The sequence below is a fragment of the Pempheris klunzingeri genome, chromosome 3 (assembly GCF_042242105.1).
Source record: "Pempheris klunzingeri isolate RE-2024b chromosome 3, fPemKlu1.hap1, whole genome shotgun sequence".
NCBI lineage: Eukaryota > Metazoa > Chordata > Actinopteri > Acropomatiformes > Pempheridae > Pempheris > Pempheris klunzingeri.
The window spans coordinates 4,801,824-4,822,438 of NC_092014.1; the positions used below are offsets into that span (position 1 = coordinate 4,801,824).

Here is a 20,615-nt window from a genome sequence, read left to right on the forward strand (position 1 = left end):
ACGATACTATTTATGATTTTATAAAAGTATAAAAACACTATTCAATATCATGTATTTTTGATTCTCCTCTGTTATTTCTTATAGTGTAGCAGCCAGATGTACCTGGCTGCTATGGATTAATAAAGTCATCTATCTATCTAAATTTTAAGTGAAAGTGAATGCAGGATAAAAAGTAATATTAAAACTTGAAATATGTGTATTTAATTAAAGATATGCATCTAAAAACAAGTGTACACCAGTTATAAAATAGTGCACTGATGGCACTAATGAATGTATTTAATTACCAGATGGAAAAGCATCTTAAAGTTTATGCTACCTGTTCTTTTGTTGCAGTGTTTGTGGGCATTTCGGTGTTCCAACTTATTGACTTCTTAAATCAATCGCTGACATTTGCAGAGGACATTAAAAACTGTTTCCTTCCTCAATGTTTACATTTTGGATTTGACCCACATCTGAAGTTAGGAGGCGCTGGAACTCTTTAAAGCGCCATTAAGGATCTACAAGGATCTATTTTGTTAGCCGTAAAGACGTTATAGATCTATAACCAATCACGAACAAGACTCTAGCGGAGGACTGGATGTGGTTTACTACTACTACCCAGCGGGGAGGAGCTTTGCTGGTTATTGCTTCTAAACTCATTGTTGTCTCACCCGCCCTGCTAGTATCACCACAAACAAACGCCCCCCGGCGGAGTGACACCGCGGAGGAATGCGGTCGGCGGCACTTCGGCTCCTTATATACCAGCGCGGCTCTCTCTCGGCCCGTCTCTTGTTTCAACAACAGTGAAAGTACAACACCAGTCGATTGACGCACTCCCGCGCAAAAATGGCTGTGTAAAGGCGTGCAGCGGCTATCCTTGCAGCGGCAACAACCCGGCAGTGCAACGGCAAAGTGCACTGGCTATTTCTGGCAAAATGGCGTAAGTACTTTCATTTTTATAATCGTTTTTTTTTTCATATTCGTGAGCGCCTCTAGCTTCCGCCGGCGTGATGCTACATGTCAGCTGGACTTGACAGCGATGATGAAGTTGTTTGAGGGCGGTTAAGCGCGCTGGAAATCATAAATAAAGGCGTAAAATCATTGGTAGAAGTATAAGTATGAGTTTCCTGCTTTGGAGTTGATGGTTGTGTCAAACTACAGGTTGTCAGTTGAGGTGGAAATTGTCCCAACTGGCGCGACAGCCGGTGTTTAGTGTTGTCAACAGCCAGACATGTTATGAGTCCACTCGATAAACTGAGGTTCCCTCTATTTAAAGCCAGCTTGTGTTCATCAGCGACACCCAAAGCACATGAGACATTAGCGGTGTTTATGTGTATTAAACATTGTCAACGTGGCGTGTCCAAAATGGCGCGCGCAGACCTCCTCGCTCTGCCCCTCGCACAGATGGCTCTGTTGTGAAAATGGCGGTTCCCCTCCCACATCTCCGCGGTGACGCACCGAGGTGGGCGGGGTTACCGGGCCACAGCATGACCAAATTAGGAAATGTTTTCCCCCGGCGGAGGGAGGGCGGGGTGTTAATCAGCAACGCCGCGTTGACACTTCACCAGAGCGGATTAGCCAAATATAGCCTCCCCCCCTCCCCCTTCACGGGGGAGACGTTCACGGCCTGAGTGACCCGAGCGAGAAAGTTGCGGTGTTTTTGTATCGAGGGTGATGTTGTCAGGAAATGTGGGCTTGTTCCAGGAAGTGCTGACACTGTGGGGAGTTTTTCAGATATACAGATAAAGTTGGCCCACTTATAAGTGATATGAGTCATGTGGTGGTGCGTTTTAATGTGATTAAAATGCATTTTTTCACTTCTAGAGTAAAATACTGGTGTTTACACCTCTTCTCTAGTGCTCCCAAGCCTTCCTGCCCCTGTTAAATCAACACCTAAACTGTGTACAATCCTTATTTTATCTCCATAATGTGGCTCACATCTGCCTTGTGTCTCCTCCACCCAGGTCTCTCTCAGCAACCACCCTCAGCTTTGCTGCCGTCGACAGCAGTACCGAACCGCTCGACTTGCAAACGTCATCAGACTCTCGTTTGATTTTATTCACCCCTTCACGGCTACCACTGACCAGCAGCAGCCATGATTCTCTCCCAACTGGCCTTGGAGGACGTGGAGGCCCTGTACTTAGGTTGGTGTTGTGATGATGGATGTTCCCAAAGCACAGTTTAGCCTCCTGGACTTTTATTGTACCTTTCAACCTACAGCTCATTAAATAGCTTGTTTGTTAGTGAAACTGTAAAAGTCTGGTAGAGTATTTGCATCAGATGGCTAAACTCAGCTGTCCAGGCAGATAATTTTTCTAAATAAATGTTTTGTTGAGAAGGTGATCTTAATGAGGAAGTCCTTGTTCACAGGGCCCTCTTCTCTGATGGCTGACCCCATTGGGCCCCTTCTGGACCAAGATGAAGAAGAAGCTCTTTCTCCCTCCTCCTCTCTAGAGGGGAAGGCGCCAGCTTCGCCCCCCCTCTCTTTCTCCTCCGACGCATCCTCCCTGTCTCCCTACCGGACCTTATCGCCCTCCCCGCTCTCTGCCTCCCCACCTCCCTCTCCTCCTCCTGCCCATCCCTCCTCGTTCCTGGGAACCAAGGCCGGCGCGGACTCTCTGTCCCTCCACTGGCTGGGTGCCAGCGACCTGCTCGACGCCCATATTGGAGCAGACGATGGCAAAGGTGAGTGAATTAAAACTCTATTAAATATTTCAGTGAGATTAGAGTCTTCAAAAAGACAAAGTGTTTGGAAGTAAGATTTCCCAAACTGCATGAACGAAAACCGAAAACTAAAATGTTGCTGATGTACAAAAGTAGAATTATAGGCTACATTAGAAGCACATTTAGTGCCAGTAAGATGAGGAATATTGTTTACACCACTGCTTTTAGAGCTCAAGTAGGAATGCTAATTGCTTCCAGGTAAGCTGTAAATATTTTATATGGTGGTTTTGTGTTTGGTGCTGCACTTGAGGTTGTCCTGCAGGCTGCATGTCCTAGATGCTAAAATTAGGTTGTACTGTGCTGCCACATTGTTCCTTTTGACTTCACGGTGCAGTTATATTCCTACATTTAAAAAAAACACCAAACTGAGATATGAGCTGCTCAAAATAGTATGATTTAATATGTTAGTGCGTCTAGGAAGTAGTTAAAAGTGCAGGGTCTTTTGCTCTTAGTAGGACGTTGCACACTTTGACTGCGCCAACATTTTAGGGTGCAAATGAGTAATTGGTAGGTGTGGTGGGAAATGAAGCTCATTCATTGGTTTGCAGCTGGCAGGTGTGGCTTGAACGTGACCTGAAACTGGCTCCAACTGGTTTTATTTCTCAGCAAGCATGGCTTTGGCACAATATCTTAAGCTCATTGTGGTTGTTGCCGTTTGTTTGGTTCGATGCTCTGGATATGCGCTCTCACGTGAATGGCATCCTAAGAACACAAGGTGTGAGTAGAGCAGGTTACTGTGTAAGACGCTCTGTATGAAGTGAAGTACCTTTTCTGCAGTGGCATTTTTTGTAAGTGAATTCTGAATGAGTCAAAGAGGACATTCACGATGCCTGAAGTGATGACGTGTTAATTATTTAATCTAGTCTAGTTCAATTATTAATGAATAATTCCTGTTTGCAGATGATGCTTTTGTGGGCATGGACTGGATGTCAGAGAAAATCGACCTGAGTGAATTTGACCTGGATTCCCTCATTGGTTCCTGCACATCCGATGAGTCACCCAGCTCCCCCGAGGATCTCCTGGCCTCCCTTGACTCCCACATGGATCTGGATCTAGACTCCTTAGACACAACCATCCCCACCCCACACGACGGCCTGGAGCTGGATCTCTCACTGCCCAGCATCCCCGCTCTCCCACTGCTCCCTCTTCCTGGGGCAGCCGAGGCCAAGAAGACGGAGGTGGCTCCTGACCAGGAGGTTGTCATGAAGTCTGAGCCTCCCTCCCCCGCTCCCTCTTCATCTCCCCCCTCTCCAGCCTACACATTAGAGCTGGGCAGCGAAGTGGATGTGCTGGATGCAGAGAAAACAGCCACATCCCTCACAGCCACCATCATTCCAAACCCCAGTGGAAGCATTCAGACCACCAGCCCCTTTGTGCTCTCTCTTCCCCCCGCTGACCACATTGTGTTGGTGCTCACCAACAAAGACGAGCCCCCCCTCGTATCTCTCCCAGAGCAGTCTGCCGAAATCTCTTCATCAAGCGACTGCGACAGCGACTCTGGCATCGAGTCCGTTGCCGGTTCACCTGAACGCCTCTTCTCCCCTCCTCATGTCTCCTCACCTACAGCTGGTTCCTCCAGGACCAAACCCTACTCCAAACCAGAGCCCGCCGCTTCCTCCCCTTCTGCCAAGACCTCCAGGGTCAAATCTGTGTCCAGTGCGCCCAAGGTGGAGAAGAAACTGAAGAAGATGGAGCAGAACAAGACGGCAGCCACTCGCTACAGGCAGAAGAAGAGGGTCGAGCAGGAGATGCTTGGCACAGAGCTCGAAGGTCTAGAGAAGAGAAACCAGGAGTTGACGGAGAAGGCAGAGTCCATCACCCGAGAGATTCAGTACCTCAAGGACCTGATGGAGGAAGTCCGCAAGCGACGTGGAAAGACCAGCTCCGTGGCGTAGTAACCAGATTGTGTGTGAGGCACAGTCTGCTGTTGCAGAGTAGTGACGGTGTAGTTTCTGTTCCAACACTCGCATGCCATAAAGTCCGCTTCAGTATTTGAAGTATATTGTGTTTTTTTTAAAAAGAATGGCATGCGAGGGTGGATGCATGGAACTCGCCCCAGAACGGTAGAGGGCATTGCTGGATGAGAATGAAAAGCCCGGGGAAGTTGATGAGATTAGTGTAGGACAGGGGGCTGGGAGGTAGTCGGGTGAAGCATCTGTACATGCTTGTCTCTCAGTCCCCTGTTAGATCCCCTTATCGTACTCCCTGTCCTGTCGGCAGTACTTGCATGAACAGGCAGGGTGTATATTCGTCTTTGTAGATTAGGCATGCAAATTATGAGTCACCATAGCTCCTGGTAGTGTAGTAGACTTGTAACCCTTTGACAAGATGTTACCTCACACTCCCAGCATCAGTGAGTAGCCAGACCCTGCTCAGCTTCAATGGAATAACTGTCCGTGAAGTGAGAAACCACTCCGACCTTGTTGTTACCCACTCCTTTTTAACCCAGCGTCACTCCATTTCGACCTTCCTCTTTACAGCTTCAAGTCCAGAAAGGGGCCTCAACCTATTTATGAATTCTTGATGTTCTGTTTTACATCAACACTTTTTTCTCTCTTTTTTTTTTTTGTGTATATAGTTTTCTCTTGCTTGCAGATTGTTGCTTTCTTTATTTAATGCTGGATAAAACCTGGTAGTTTGAGTAACTCAGCCCTGTAGTGCAGCTGTTTGGCTTGTAAAAATGCTTTTCTTTTCTTTTTCTAATAAATATCTATCAGTACTGAACTGACTCGTGTAATGTGCTTTGCTGACAGCAGGAAAAAAAACTAATAAAAGGTTTCATAACCTACTTAAATATTTGTAGCTCTGTGCACCAGGATCCACTTCAGGGCTACAAACAGAAAAATGTTAGTCACTATTTCCTCAGACCCAAAGGGATGATTACTTCAGATCTGCTTTTCCCCAACTAACAGTAAATGGTTAATGGTCATAGGGCAGTCCTACAATATTATTTTAAATCAAAGACTAAATGACAGCTTCTACCAAACTATCACAGGGTCCCACGTATTGAAAATGTTGGAAATCACTCAATTACAACGGTTATATCTTCAAGGTTAGGAAAATGCTTGAATTCAAATATAGTCCTGTGTTTTAAAAAATAAAATTAAAAAATACACACAATTACTTGAACCAAAAATAAAATTATTCAATTCAAATGATTGAATATTTGTCTCACACCAGAAGATCATTACCAAACCATAATTAAAGCTGAGCTTAACAGATGGTAAAGTGGTAATATGCATTGATTGCTGTGGGTACAAAGGATTTGTATAAGTATCTGGAACGTTTTGGTTTAGGTTCCTTGCAGAGAACTTGATTTTTACACCTTAAAAGCAGAGTTTTTATTAAATATGCTTTATGAACAAGAGATAAACATCAAGCAGTGTTTTCTGATACTGGCTTGTGCACAGCGGGACACTTACTGAGCAGGAAATACTGTCGTAGAAACTGGACACTTTGGAAGCTGGATGTCAAACTTTAATATGTAAATAAGGCACATGTATAACTAAAGTCTTAATTTGACCTCAAGGAAGCAAACCTAAAATATGTCTTGGAGACAACTCTTGCTGTGCTCCACTGTGAGTTGTACTAGTATTTACATGCTCCACACGTGAGTCATACAGCTCCTCTAAGCTTCGGTCGGTGTGTCTGTTAAAAAATGAATAAAACATTAAACCAGTTCGTGGGTGCCAAGAAACAGGGTGTGAACACTGAGGCTGACATGCAAATTGAAAACCAAAGCATACCTCGTGGTTTGGAAAATATCTGACATTGTGCAGGAAGAGAAGGGACCGGCCACCAACACATTTTTAGTGATTAACGTTTGTTCTTGAAGACCAACATGCATCTAATTTATTCTTAAATGTTAAAAAAAAAACCCATCTAATACAGGTGTAACAATCCACCAAGAACACAACCAGTGGTTTGTGCTGGTGAGCGTACAGCCTCCCCTGGCTGAGTCTGGCAAACTAGTTCAAACAGGTTGGGTTTTTAGCTGCGTCTGTGCCTGGAGCTAAACCTGTACCTTTCTACCAGGAAGTGAGAGACATCTGGCCGAATGTTTTATGGGAAGGGCCTTGTAACTGTGAAACCAGACTACACTCGGCAGTCTCACACGTTTCACAGGTGGGTGCCGGGGGGAGACGGGGAGACGGGAGGGGAGAGGGCTGAGCCACAGATGTCTCCGTGCTGTTTGGTCCAAAGCTTGACTGCCGCATAAGGTCGGCCACCTTTTGGGTATGTGGTCACATTTGGAGGTGTGTGTCTGGAACATTAAAGCAGCTGATTGAGGACAACCTGTGTGACTGTTTCCAGAGTCGTGCCTCCTGGGAATGAACGTACAGTAAGACAGTGTAGTATCTCTGAAAGCGATACTGGTGGTTCAGCGCAATGTGCTGACTACTGTCAAACAGCTGTGCAAATTTAGTCTTGGCAGTAAAACCCTAAAAGCACACACACACACACAGACACACACACACACAGACAGACAGACAGACTAAGACACACACTCCTCCCTGACAGATTCCACAGTAGTAAGGCCTTGCCCTCCTGAGAAGACACAGATAAGAGGAGCGACCCGGCTGTAGGCAGGCAGAAAGAGATAATAATGTTATGACTGTGACGTGTGTAGGCTGCAAATGAGTCGTTCAAAAGATGAATGGAGGAATTTGAAATAATTGTTGAGATCTCTAATCTCCTCTAATTGCTGTGACTCCTGTTGTGTGTAGCTTCAGGTCGCAATTTTTTTTTTCGTCCAGTAATTAAAACATGACTTAAGTTATTGTAACAACGTGGTTTAATTTTCCAGTTAGGAAAAATTAGATTATTTGATTAAAGTACACAGTACATCATGTATCATGCTGCTTCCTGCACAGTGGTTATTTTATTTATTTGCCTTTTAGATTCTTGTCTGGAGCAGCAGGACTGTAGTATCAGTGGTGGAACTCAAGCAGGGTACTTCAGTACAAAAATGAGGTACTTTTACTTTACTTGAATATGTCTCAGAGGTAAATACTATACTTTTTACTCCACTAGATTTGCCTGACAGCTTTAGTTACTTGTTACTTCTCACATTACAATTGTTGTTGCAATTCTGAGATTTAAATGAAACCCTATGGCTGTCCAGCTTAGCACTGGTGGATGTTTGTGAGTATTAAGAATCCTTAAAATCCTTAAAATGCATTGATTTATCTATGAAAAACAAAGTATTGTTAGTATCCACCATCAGACTTCCACTTATACTAAGCTGGACACTCATTGTTTTTTATTTTCATCTCATTATTGGCCCCATTCTTGGAGAGCACCTGACTTTTCAGTGTCTCTACCTCTATTTTTATTGACCCAGTTCAGCACTAGGCTACCTTGGTGACTTTGTATCTAAACTTCTCTGAAGGACAAACTGTTCCTTTACAGGCTGACAAACATAACAATCCATCTAAAACTCCTCACGGATCGCCTGGAAAAATCACAAAACTGAAAACAGGCTGTTGTCTTTGTTGGATTTTCAGAGATGTGTGCTTCTCACAGGACGCGACGCTCGAAAGTACGATGATCTTACGGACCATGATGCACTGCTGTAGCCTGAACTACCCAACAGTATACAAAGTACTTCGTCCAGAAACATCAGATGTGATAGTGAAACACTGACAGAGATCACTCGTTCTTTTACATTGATACTTACAGTAAATTCAGCTGATAATACAGGATCTAATTTGTGGTGTGTGGCACCGATACAGTATCATAATAAACAGCTTGGTATGCTGGCTCGTTATGTGAGTCATACTACTAATGCCTCTACCTCCTTTGTCAATAATATAGAAAATATGCAGCAGCCGTAGGCAGAGAAAGCTTTAGAGATGAGTTTCATCCTCACGTGGGATGTGACCTTAGGAATCCTGGGTAAAGTTTGCACGCATGTGGAGTCTTGTTACTGTAAGAAAACCCCCCGAACATGCTTCACACATGGACCTCAGAAATGTCACGGAGTTTGTTTGTAAAGCACGAAGGATTGACTTTAAAAAAAACAAACAAAAGACTGAAAAAATGCAGAGTATCTAGTGAATGTGATCTTCTGCGCTTCAGAACGCTGACCTTTTTTTTTTTTTTTTGTAACCACATGAGCAGATCATGGGTGTGGTGGCTCCAAGCAAAGCGGCGTAGATCGTTCATGTCACGTCACATTCCTCTGCAGCCCGGAGTAATCAAGGTCACGCCGGCTTCATTCGGTTCATCTACTGATTTTGTGTTGTTTTGTCGTTTCCTCGCGCGATTTGGTGAAGACGGTGTCAGACCAGGATCTGTGCATGCTCATGTGTAGTCATGTGTCTTAGTCCATGAGGTTTTTCATGACTGAGTGGGTCTGAACTAAAGCCCTGTTTTACATACAACACACAACAGGCTGCTTTGTGGTCGGGACGCTTCAAAGAGGAGGCTTCTGTGCCAGAGGGAGCCGAGTTAACACTCTCGGCTCGCTGTGAGTTCATGATGAATTGACCCCCCTGAGCAGCTCATTAGGACGCCCTTGTGTGCTGAGACTGTTGCACAGCCAAAGACCATGAAATTGATGATCTGTTTATCTGCTCCGACACAACCACTGTTGGTATGAAGTGCATCAAGCATTGATTTATAGCATCTCTGGGTAGCAGTGTTAATCCCACTATCAGTCTTTGGCCTTCAAAGGAATCGTTGCACACTTCAGGAAGTACACTTCTTTGCTGTCATGCCAGGAGTTAGATGATAGGATTGATATGACGCTCATATCTGTGTGATAACGCTTGAATTTTAGAAATGCAGGTAGGCGGATCGTGTTGCCCTCAGACGGAGCCGGGCTAGTTGTTCCACCATGTTTCCAGTTTATACGCTAAGCTAAGATACCCGTCTCCTGGCCTGAGATGTTCTACACAGATAAAGTGTCTCTCAGCAAGAACGTGAACATCAGAAGAACAAGTAGATTTTCATATATGTGTATGTATGTACGTCTGCTGCGTCACTAAAAGGTGTCTCTGATATTTTTTCTGTCTTCATTATGAAGGGGTTTATTGCAGAGCTGTTGTATTGGGCTGTGTTAGTGAGCTGTACCCAATAAACCGTCAAACGGGCCAGTGTTTACCCTGAAGCCCTCATCACGTTTGTTCACACTTGCTGCCTTGAAAAAAAAATGTTGTAAAACTGGTTTTAGTTGTAAAAGGCTACACAAGGAATTGTAGCCACGCGCAGTCCGAACGGCAGGCAGAGGGCCGTCCTCAGCTGAATTTTAAATTGCATTGCATGACTTTATGGCATTTGGCTCACCAAGGGGGTGACACCATAGACTGTCTATGGGTGAAACCTAGTAAGGCTGCAAGGCTATTCATAGTTTGCCCACTGTAAGTCAGTGATAGCCAAGCAATCTGACACGTTCTAATATTCTGACATTAGGCTGGTCACAGGTTTATTCCTGGCTGATTTTAACGTTAGGCCGACACATGTAAGCCACGTGACAGAGAATCCTGTAGGAACTCCACCCGTGAATACCATCATATCGAAGTGATGCGTCATGGCTACGACGTGGAGGTGTTCAACTGTTCTGCATTAATATTTATGAATGGAAATTCAGCCAGTAACAAACAGGGCTGTGGGATTCATCTTGGACTGTGATTGGTCACCTCTTATGTTGGCACATCTATGCTACAGTGCATTCAAAAGTTCAACACATTTTTCACGACAACCTCGACAAACACAGGACATTCCCTGGACATTATAACAATTCATGTCTTTACTGTTTTAAAGAGTGTATGTCATATCAGTTGATTTTCACCTGTATCTCCATCTGCCCAAACAACTAAAGGCTGCTCTTTTCTCCTGGCACAAGCAGCGTCGTTTACAGTAAATAATGTCCTCTCTAGTGGTGAAGACACATCAGAATATGTTTCCTAAGAGAGAGTGAAGAAGACAGATGAAGCCAGTTAGATGAGTGATAAAACATGATGAAGAATAAGCAACAGCAAACTCATATGCACTCCTAGATGATCCTTCACCTGAATTTGAGCTTTGCTTTACTGCTATCGTTCGCATCACAAATGAATACGTCAGACTGAAAGATCTTGACAAGGATCAGACACAGATTGCTGTGAAATTTGCACGCACATTCATGTTCTCCACACAAATAAATGTTAATGTGACTTCACAGATCCCCAGATTTTCTATCTTGCCATCATGGGTTCAGCATTTTAATTTGTGCATGTAAGTTTGCAGCCAAATAGCTGCAAAACTAATGGTATTAAAAATCAGCCTCAGCTTTATATTTATGTGTTCTTGTGATAATTAGCCACAGTTAGCACACGCAAAACTAATATGACGAGTATTTTTTAACATTATACTTACTTGCTGAACATTAGCTTCACTGTCATTGTGCCATGTTAGCAGGCTGAAGTTCAGCTCAAAGGGCCCATGTGTCTAGGTGGCCTTACAGAGCTGCTAGCGTGGCTGTGCACACGTCATGTTTCACACTATTTTATGGTTCAAAAGTGCAGCTGCTGCTACACAAACCTGATATTCCACAGTGTTTGATTGAGCTGCATAGAGAGATAACAGTAGAAATACACAGACGACAAAAAATATGATTTGTCTTGTGTTTGTTGTGTTTTAGAGTCTAGTGACGCTCTAAGGGATGAATCAGAGCCTTTCCCACTCATGATGTCAGTAAAATTATAGAGGAAATGTTGCATTATTGTGTTTTTCCCAGCAAATGAGCAGATTCACTCGCTTACAATCATTATTTCCTTTATTGACCTTTTTTTCTTTTTTCTTCTAGATAACAGCAAGAGTAAAAGTGTGTGATGGAGAACAGGTGAAGGATTTACAGCAGCAAATCCACGTCAGCAGGTGGGAACACACAACACTTTTCTACAGCCCCTGCCATTTGTCAACACGAGTTGACCACCAGTAGAGCCAGACACAGTCATAAAGTACTTGTGGCGAAAGCATTAAACACACCCTGAACGAGGTACATGTGCAAGTTAGAGGCAGTCAAACAGAGAGAGGAAAAAGCCAGTTCCACTAGTTTTTTTTATCCTCACATGACCCCAGGAGCTGTACATGGAGACCTTAGTGGCTTTTTTTTTGTTAGCAAGAATCCCAGTTCCTCCTACAATGACTGTTAGCGGGTAGGTTTGTCATTCCTCACACATCTGAGCTGAATTATGGCACAAGAGTTTTTTTGCATCACACCCTGTGTCAGTTAATCCATCAGACTTTACACCTCTGTAGAGAAGAAGTAACATAAGAACCTGTAAAGCAGTCAGAGTTTCATTTATTTCTTACTTAGATATAAACTCCAGAGGCATTGCAGTAGACTCACTGCTCAGTGTAGGACTCTTTATTTCATTCTATTCCAGTAAATTTAAATTATCTTTAATATAAGGAATTCTGTATCCTCCAGAAGACCTTATCTTCCCTTTGAATGTGTAGGTAATTTTCTGAATCTCTTTTCAGTCTAACATGAACAAAAAACTAAAAGAGATTTAAGCAGATGGCCTTCACCTGTACAACTCTAACACTGACTCCAATACGGGCTTATTGTTTGAAATTAACTTATTGATTGTATGTAGATTTTTACACCAGACACTTTATATGTAGTTTAAACTGTATGAGCTCTTCTAAGTTATCCTGAGAAAGACATTTAGTCATGTCACTCCTGCACTGCGCGTCACCTGCCGTGACCCTCTGCCCACTCTGGCTGAGTGAATCATCGGGCTGGTCTTCAGCTGATGCGCCCTGCAGAGGATCTCTGAGCAGCTGAGCTCATTATGGAGGTCACGGGCTGCAGATTAGGAGGACAGATTTACAGCCAGAAAGTGGGACGACACATTTGTTCACTGCACCTCGCTGCCTTTCATGTGACACCACGTGAACATCAAAGGAATTGACAGCTATTGTGAGCATATATTAGAATTAATGTATTATACTTAAACACAAGAGCCCATATCCCCACATATGTTTTACACTACATGCCAGTGAATACATAGAAATATATGAGGAGGGACAGTAACAAGTGTATTCTGCTATATGCTACATGCATCCATAATGGATTTGGTTTGCAGTTACAAAGAGGAATACAGCGACAGTGTTGCACAAGAGTGTAACATCCCCTTTTCTCTTCCTTATATTTCTACCTTAAAGTTTTTTAAAATACTTTCATCTGGTTCAAGCGCGCGAGAGCAGTGAAAACTGTATGACAGCTCAGCGCACAGTGATATCAGTGTTATCATATTCATCCGTCTTTATGAGGAGCAATGGGAGTTTTATTGTTATAGAACAAGGAAGTTTTCATCCTGTTCTCACTTCCTTGTTTTCTATTTATGGGTTAAGACTTAGACTGGGGTTAGAATTATGTTTAGGTTACATTCAGAGGACATGCAGTCATGATGGTGGTTAAGGACAAGATTAGAAGCTAAGGAATTCATTCTGTCAGTGAGGGTAGAATAGAAGTGTGTGTGTGTGTGTGTGTGTGTGTGTGTGTGTGTGTGTGTGTGTGTGTGTGTGTGTGTGTGTGTGTCAGACCATAGTAACTGAGAAATGGGAGGGGGCATGTTCACAAATGTACTCTGTTCCTTGTTTTGTAATGACTGTTGTTCAGCAGAAAGAGGGAAGAAATATATTTCTGAGAACAGGTCAGAGATGAGATGAGTTCCCGCTCTGCTGAGATGGTAAACCTGATAAACTGGAGTAGATCAATTATGTGTTGGACAAACAGTTATGAATTAGAAAGTTTTATTGCTGAGTTGAATGTGTTGGATTTGTTCCTAAATCTCTTTATTCCACCAGTGAGAGCTTCACCCCCCCTTTGTCTGCAGCTCAAGGTCGCCCTCTGGTGTCACTACTTCACACTGCAAGCAAAGATTTTATGTCCAATGGAGGATGATTTTTAGATGGTTGGAAAAAAAAGACAAAAGACAAAAACTTGAACTTGAAACTTGAAAAAAAATGTATTTCATATTAAGGGTTCATGAGACCAGAGCCTCCTTTGAATGTCACCATTTATCCTCATTTGTTGTTGGAGAGTCATGCCTGTCATGGCACACTTGTGTCAATAGGTCACATGAACATAAGCTGTGCTGACACGAGTCAAACTGACCAAAATATATCAGATTCTCGTCAGATTTTCTAGTTCTAACAGTGCTTTTTTCTCCTGTTTCTACAAAATGTCCTTTATAAGATTAGAAGTCGCAGCATACCTACACTACTCACAAAAAGTTAGGGATATTCAGCTTTCAGGTGAAATTTCAGGATGAACCTAAAATGCATTCTAACCTTTCCAGGTGAACTTAATGTGACCTTCTCTAAACCTTTGAATGCACATGTCCAACTGTTCAGTGTTTCAGTACTTTCTGCACCAGCTGCTGTTCTCTAACAAGAAGCTTAACAGCAACATTCACAACAGGTTTGATCCCTGAATCCACCAATACATTTCCTGCTTCAGTTAGAATTGGTATTTAAACAGTCCTCCTCATCCTGCTGTTCACATTCTGACATCATGAGACCAAGACGACACCTAACAGTTGATCAGCAGCACCTCAACACTGGAGGCTTCAAACAGGAAGTCCTCAGACGGAGGTGTTCACTGAGCTTAGAGGGTCACAGAGTGTCATCAGGAGGTTGGAACAGTGATACAGAGACTGGAAGAGTCACAGAAAGGAGAGGAGTGGACGTCCTTTGGCCACATCCCAATTTATTGAGACACTGAAAATGTTTTGTTGTGGTATACCTACCACTGTTGGTAGATTTTCTTCAAATACATTGTTTAAGATGAATAAAATTACCATTACATGCTTCTACTTAAATGCCCTACTTTCATGATATAATATCACTGTAGCATTCACTTTTTACATTTTCCATATATTTCACCTGAAAGTCGAATATCCCTAACTTTTTGTGTGTATAATTTACCCACTATTTACTCACTGTTAAACACTGATTATACTGCAGCTACACTTTGCTTGAACCCCCTTGGTATTCAGCATGCTGCTCCTGGGCCGGCTGAAGCATGACGTCTCCTCTGGGGATGTTGTTGTTCATTGCTGTGGGTAACTGTCCCTCTCTATTGGGCTGAATTTTATCTGCTGGTGCTTAAAAGTATAAATGCCAGCTCTAAAAATCAGGCTTTATCTTTTAGCAGTAGGGGTGCCAGCCTACATAACACACTTTTAGGGTAACACCCAAGACTGGGGGACTTGGATGTTTTATGGAATATATTACATACAATTAAAAAAGAGCTGCATGCTGAAATTTTACTCATTGGCAGATTCATTCAAGGGTGCACCTCGCCTCTCGCCCCAATGTGGATGGGTGACTGTGATTATAACGTTCTGCTTGTATTATCACACAAGTGGCAGTAAAAGCCTTTGATGGATCACCTCAATTGATGAAGTTCAATATGACAGGTCCAGAACACTCTCATTCCCAGCTGGAGCTGGAGTAGTTAGGGAGAAAAGCCAGCCAGAGGTGAAGTGATCATTAATGATTATCCATTGATTCCATCCATGTGGTTATGCATCATATAACTAGAGGAACTATGGGAACATGCTGAGTGCTGTGTGCTCTCCCTTTAGTCCAGTAGAGGGACGTGTTGCAGCTGTTGAACTGCTTTACCAAGAGGAGAAGAAGAGTCGACTCGTGATCCAAAAACACTCATCTGCACGAGTGTTTTCTGTGTCAGCTTAAAGTTTAGTTTTCTTTAAAAAATGAATGGCTTCCATTCCTCACCAGTCTGACTGATGTGGCGCGCCTGTTTATTCACAGCTGTTTGTGCTTGTTTAAAAACCTTAATCTACGAGTCAAGAGAAAAGGAGGACAGGTGTGTTTCAGCTCCAGTTCCTGCTCTACTTTATGCTGTTCAGGTTCGTTATCAGACGGTAGGTCAGCTCATCGAAGCTCTGCTGCTGGTGGTCTCCCGAAAGGACAGATGTAAACCAGACTCCATTGTAAAAAACTGGCGTTTTATTGCATGGTCACAGTTTTTCACAGTAAAAACTATTACTGCACCATCTCCGACACTATTTTCTGATTCACTTCCATTTACAGACCCAATCGGCATATGTCATTCACTCAGTAGCCCGTGTTTAGGTGTAATGTTGCCCTTTATTTAAGTTGATAGTAGTGAATTAAGTTCCACAGCTCCACTACTTAGGCTTGTATTGTAGCTGGCTGCAACAGTCTAACTTAAGGACACAATCATTTTAGCAAACCATTATTAAGTCAAGAGCAAACTTAGCCATAGATATTTGCATAATGTCGAGGTCGTTAATAATATATTGAATGAGGTAACACATGTTGTGAATGTGACTCTAACTGCCAGATGAATAGTAGAGTAGGATTTATATTTCTTTTACTTATTATCTATTATTTATCTTTAGGCATGAAAAACAAGGTTTGAACTTTTTTTTTTTTTCAACCCAAATTTTATAAAGATGTTTTTTTCATGTCCAGTAGTTGAAATATAGCCAGTGATGCATGGTGTACAATTCAGTTGACATGTGATTAATCATAATTTCCATCAATACTTGGAAAATGTAGCAATTGCATGACTCCTTAGATGTTACTTGATGTCACCATATTTTTCTTACCTGCATGGTCTCTTTTTCTAGAAGGTTTGAACAGAAAGAAATGAGCAACTTGGTGTTTCTGGCTGTCTGTCCACCATCTTGGTTTCACTTTTTTTTTTCACTTACAATGGCTTCCCACTGGGTAGCAGTGTATGACATGATGCAGTAGCATCCACTGTAGTGGCTGATGTGCAACTATGCCATCAAAACTCATGCATATACAAGAAAACAGCTTTTGAATAGCTGCACACTGTAGTGACCTCTCTGCATGAAAGGGTTAAACACAAACGTCTCCATGTGTTGCTGTTGCTAACTGATGTGACATCCTCTTTATGCTTGATTTCATTGTCAGTTTAGCTGCCAGTCTTTTCATGTAGAGAATAACGCTACCCTCTGATTTTTACTTCTGGAAAAGGAAAAACTGTGAAGAGTAAAACATTGTTAACTGTGCTCTTCACTCCGCAGAATGTCGTCCACTGTTCCCCGTCATGTCATCTGGGAGTCAGAGGGGCTCGTGGCCTACCTTCATCCCCGGCCGTGGACCCCGGGCTCTGTCATCCTGGAGCGGAGCTCCCCCGGCAGCCCGGCAGGCAGCATCTTCCAGCTGGAGAAGCAGGAATACTTGTCCTGGCTGTTGGGGGCGAGAGCCGTCGCAGAGCTGCTGTGTGACAGGCTGGCGGTCAGGAGGTGTGCGCTGGTCAGCAGACCCCACAGAGACAAACCTGCACAGGTGAGGGTTTCTTTGACTCTGTCAGGTAGTCAAACATCTCTTTAACTTTAATCCTGTCACAGTGAAAAAGACTCAGAAGCAACTACTAGTTTTTCCCTGGTGGTTCAAACTATTATTGTATTAGTATTTGTAACTACAACTCCCATAACTCTTAGCCTCATAGGAGGTATCATTGATAATAATATTCATCCTTGTGAGAGTGAGACATGCAAATATGTTCTCAGGAATTGAACATAGTTTATTTAAAAAAGACCTATGTGGATCGTGTTGATCGTCTTTTACATGGCTAAGCAGTAAATTAAGAACAGGAAAACATTTCTTTCTTAATTTGATCATTTACTGAGGGAAGCAAGGGAGGAAGTTAAAGTTACCACAGTGTGACCCCAGAAAGTGCCAGTTATTCAGAACCCTCTGAGCAAGTCAGCAGCCCACAGGTGTGCAAAGCAGCAAGAGCTTTGAATCACTCCTGTGATCATGTCAGTCAAAGTCTGAGTAACTAAACATACATTCATCTTCGTTCCTACAGATCCGTGTCCTCCCTCTGCATGGTCTGGATGCAGAGTGGCGCCCTCACCTGGCAGGAGAAGAGGAGCACAACGCCCATGACCCGGGTTACTGCACCTCCAAGACTGCTCCCCGGTGGACCGACCCCCGCCTGACAGAAATCCAGGCCAAGATTCGAGCCAAGCTGCCGGTACCTGACGCCCCACCCAACGTCACTTTCCTCGGCGATGATCCCGCTCATCCCGGCCTGTTTTCACGAATCGTCCGTGGCGAGGAGCAGCAGTGGAGGGTGTGGGAGGACGAGGGCCACGTGGCCTTTCTCACTCCTTTCCCCAACTCCCCTGGCTTTACTGTCCTGGTCCCACGCCGACCTTTGACCTCTGATATATTCAGACTAGAAAAAGGGGACTATGAAGACCTGGTGCTGGCAGCGCGGGAGGTGTCGAGGCTTCTTGAGGATGCATTGGGTGCCTGGGGGGTGGGGCTCATTTTTGAGGGTTTTGAGATTGACTACGCTCATGCCAAGTTGCTGCCATTGTTTCTACCATCATCATCATCATCATCAGGGGCAGAAGAAGACACCACTAAACCACCACCTCCCCAGTTTTACCCCATCTATCCTGGATATGTGACCTCAGAGGATGGACCTGAAGCCAGCCTGGAGAGTCTGAAGGAACTACACATCAAAATTACTCAGATTTAATGCTCTTAATTCCTTTTTGTATGCTTTCCTTTTAGCTGTAAAATGAATTCCTCTGTGCCTTTGGAATTACCAAGGAGTGAGTAAAATAACCTTTAACTTGATAACCTTACTTAACACCTTACTTTGCTGCAAGCGCTACAGACGGAAATGGCCATGGCCTGGGAGTAGAACTGTTTTTAAAACACTGGGGATGTTGCAAATGGTTGGAAAGTGGTGAATGCACTTACATGTTGTCTGTACTGCTTCTCCCTGAGGGTTGCAGGAGGGATTAACACATTGTTTGGCCTGTCTGAGGGACAACAGCTATTTCTCCGCAATGTGGTGTCAAATCCAAGCTGTGATTGGGCCGTAATAAAATACTGCAGAGACATCTTGGATTCAGGATCTCAGGATTCTTGGTCTGTTCCTGTTGGCAATTTTTACCAACACTAGTACTGCAGCTGAGTATTCGTTCTCATTAATGTAACTGTTCAGTAAACAGGTGATGCAAGAAAAGGGTTAATAAATGAGAAATGTAATGTAAGATGTTACTAATGTGCCCAGACTGTGTTGAGGAAAAACTCTGCTGGGAATAAAGCCACGGCAAACAAATAACAAATAATTAAATTAACAATGCTGTGCGCTTCATTGCACTTTTAATTACATAACCAACAGTTTTACACATGATCAGTTTAATCATAATGAGAAGGACTGCTCAGCCTGTGGGGCTGAGAAAAGAATCCATCATGATGTTATCAGGGGTATCACCAGCAGGGTTGGACAGATTCAGTTCTTAGCAGAAAGTCTGACAACATGTGGGAAATTAGTGAAGTTGGCACTGTGGGAAATGTAGGATCCAGTATTTTAGAGGTGTTGGCAAGACTTGGAATTAAAAGTCTCTGGTGCTGCAGTTTGGATCATTCTTTTTTTAAATCACTTATCTTTGTAAGCGTAGAGCGTGCCTCTGTCAGTTATGAAGTCAAGAAGTTTAATGAACGGATTCAAATTGAATGTAAATCCTAACAGATGAGTGAAGTCCAGCTGATGTGAGGAGACAATCTTCTTTCTGTCTGTTAAAGCATAATATCTTGTATCACCAAATGTAAGTGATTCTTTATGCATTAACATTTTATTTTGAAGTTCAATGTATATCAAATAAGACACAACAGTGTAAATATGTTTTCGTTCATTGATTAATGTGTAAAATCATTAAATTCAAAGACAAATCATCCTACGATTCAATTTTTTGTTTGTTTTTCACACATGTAAGATAACAAGCAAACAGTTTAGGCAACATCACCACAGACAGAAGTTGCATTATATCTTTTAACCTTTACCACAAATGTATTAACTCTTGTTATTAAATTGTGTGAAACAATAATTACACTGCATTTTTGTGTTCCTTTGTTAATTGCAGTATGTTGTGTATTTAGATTGTTAAGCACTAACATAATCTGCATTCCCGCTCATTAGACTGTTGCTAATTGGTCCCACAGTGTGTTTTTAATTAATGACTGGCTAAGTGCTTAATGAGTGCTGTGCAAACCAGTTTCTGCCCCAGGCCGTCATCACAATGGACAAAAATAGATTTATGTGTTAATGACTGTGGGTTCTCTCACCGGTTGTCATAGAAGATGTAGAGCTCAACTGTTAGGAGTAATTTACTGTGGTTTCAACTGTCATTAGTGGCTAAGAAGTTACATATTTTACAAATAAAACAGTCGTTCCTTAATCAAACTTGTCATGTGTCAGATGAATTATAAAACACAGAGAAAGGATGAAGCCTCAGATACCAGTGAATAGTACTGCATGGACCACGGCCATGTAGTGATCTACGCAGATACACACCTGCATCAGCAGATTAAGACGTGTTCAGGCTGACAGGACTTTCTGTGTTGAAAATGAACACAAATGTGCAGGAATTTAGGATAAATTCAGCTTTCACTGAATAATACATGGAGTGCTAATGACACTTCAAACTTCACAGGGAGCAAAGTTGATCTGCTAAACAATTGTGCCAAAATAGTTCAAATTATAATGTATAAATGTCTAATTCCTCCTTGAGGCAAACTGTCAAATGCTTTTCTTGGATTCAAGAGTGTAAAATACAAATAATCAAGTAATCCATCATGATGGCATCAGAGTTATCTCCAAGAGGGTTGAAGAGGTTGAATCTATAACGGAAAGAGTTGAGAAACCTGCTACCACAGCTTAAGTCCAAAAGAATCCACTTTGGTGACATAAGGGGGGAATCACAATATGACTCCCTGCTTTATGTATCCCTATATGCAGATGATGCTGCCCTTCTGGCATATGAGCACTTGCAGTTCCCTATAAACACATCACATTTACATTTGTCAGACAACAAAAGCAGTCTACATTCATCATCTGCTGGTTTTGACTGTGGGTATTCAAA

The 20,615-nt window shown here is 42.8% G+C and overlaps 2 protein-coding genes across 2 annotated transcripts; both read left to right on the forward strand.

The window, feature by feature from the left end:
• The first annotated feature begins 776 nt into the window (after positions 1-776).
• Positions 777-5,427, forward strand: atf4a (activating transcription factor 4a). Its single transcript, XM_070856627.1, has 4 exons — positions 777-919; positions 1,944-2,123; positions 2,350-2,664; positions 3,604-5,427. Exons 2-4 carry the CDS (start codon positions 2,075-2,077, stop codon positions 4,596-4,598), a joined length of 1,359 nt encoding a protein of 452 aa, XP_070712728.1. The 5' UTR covers positions 777-919; positions 1,944-2,074; the 3' UTR covers positions 4,599-5,427.
• Positions 5,428-15,547: 10,120 nt separating this feature from the next.
• On the forward strand, positions 15,548-19,521 carry LOC139199180 (uncharacterized). Its single transcript, XM_070828208.1, has 3 exons — positions 15,548-15,593; positions 16,749-17,013; positions 17,540-19,521. Exons 1-3 carry the CDS (start codon positions 15,568-15,570, stop codon positions 18,218-18,220), a joined length of 972 nt encoding a protein of 323 aa, XP_070684309.1. The 5' UTR covers positions 15,548-15,567; the 3' UTR covers positions 18,221-19,521.
• The last annotated feature ends 1,094 nt before the right edge of the window (positions 19,522-20,615 follow it).

Bases quoted from the DNA above. Each gene is read 5' to 3' on its own strand.
- atf4a (XM_070856627.1), top strand. From the start codon at position 2,075: ATGATTCTCTCCCAACTGGCCTTGGAGGACGTGGAGGCCCTGTACTTA. The intron at 2,124-2,349 runs GTTGGTGTTGTG...CCTTGTTCACAG, and splicing joins CGTGGAGGCCCTGTACTTAG to GGCCCTCTTCTCTGATGGCT. The intron at 2,665-3,603 runs GTGAGTGAATTA...TCCTGTTTGCAG, and splicing joins TGGAGCAGACGATGGCAAAG to ATGATGCTTTTGTGGGCATG.
- LOC139199180 (XM_070828208.1), top strand. From the start codon at position 15,568: ATGCTGTTCAGGTTCGTTATCAGACG. The intron at 15,594-16,748 runs GTAGGTCAGCTC...TTCACTCCGCAG, and splicing joins TTCAGGTTCGTTATCAGACG to AATGTCGTCCACTGTTCCCC. The intron at 17,014-17,539 runs GTGAGGGTTTCT...TCGTTCCTACAG, and splicing joins ACAGAGACAAACCTGCACAG to ATCCGTGTCCTCCCTCTGCA.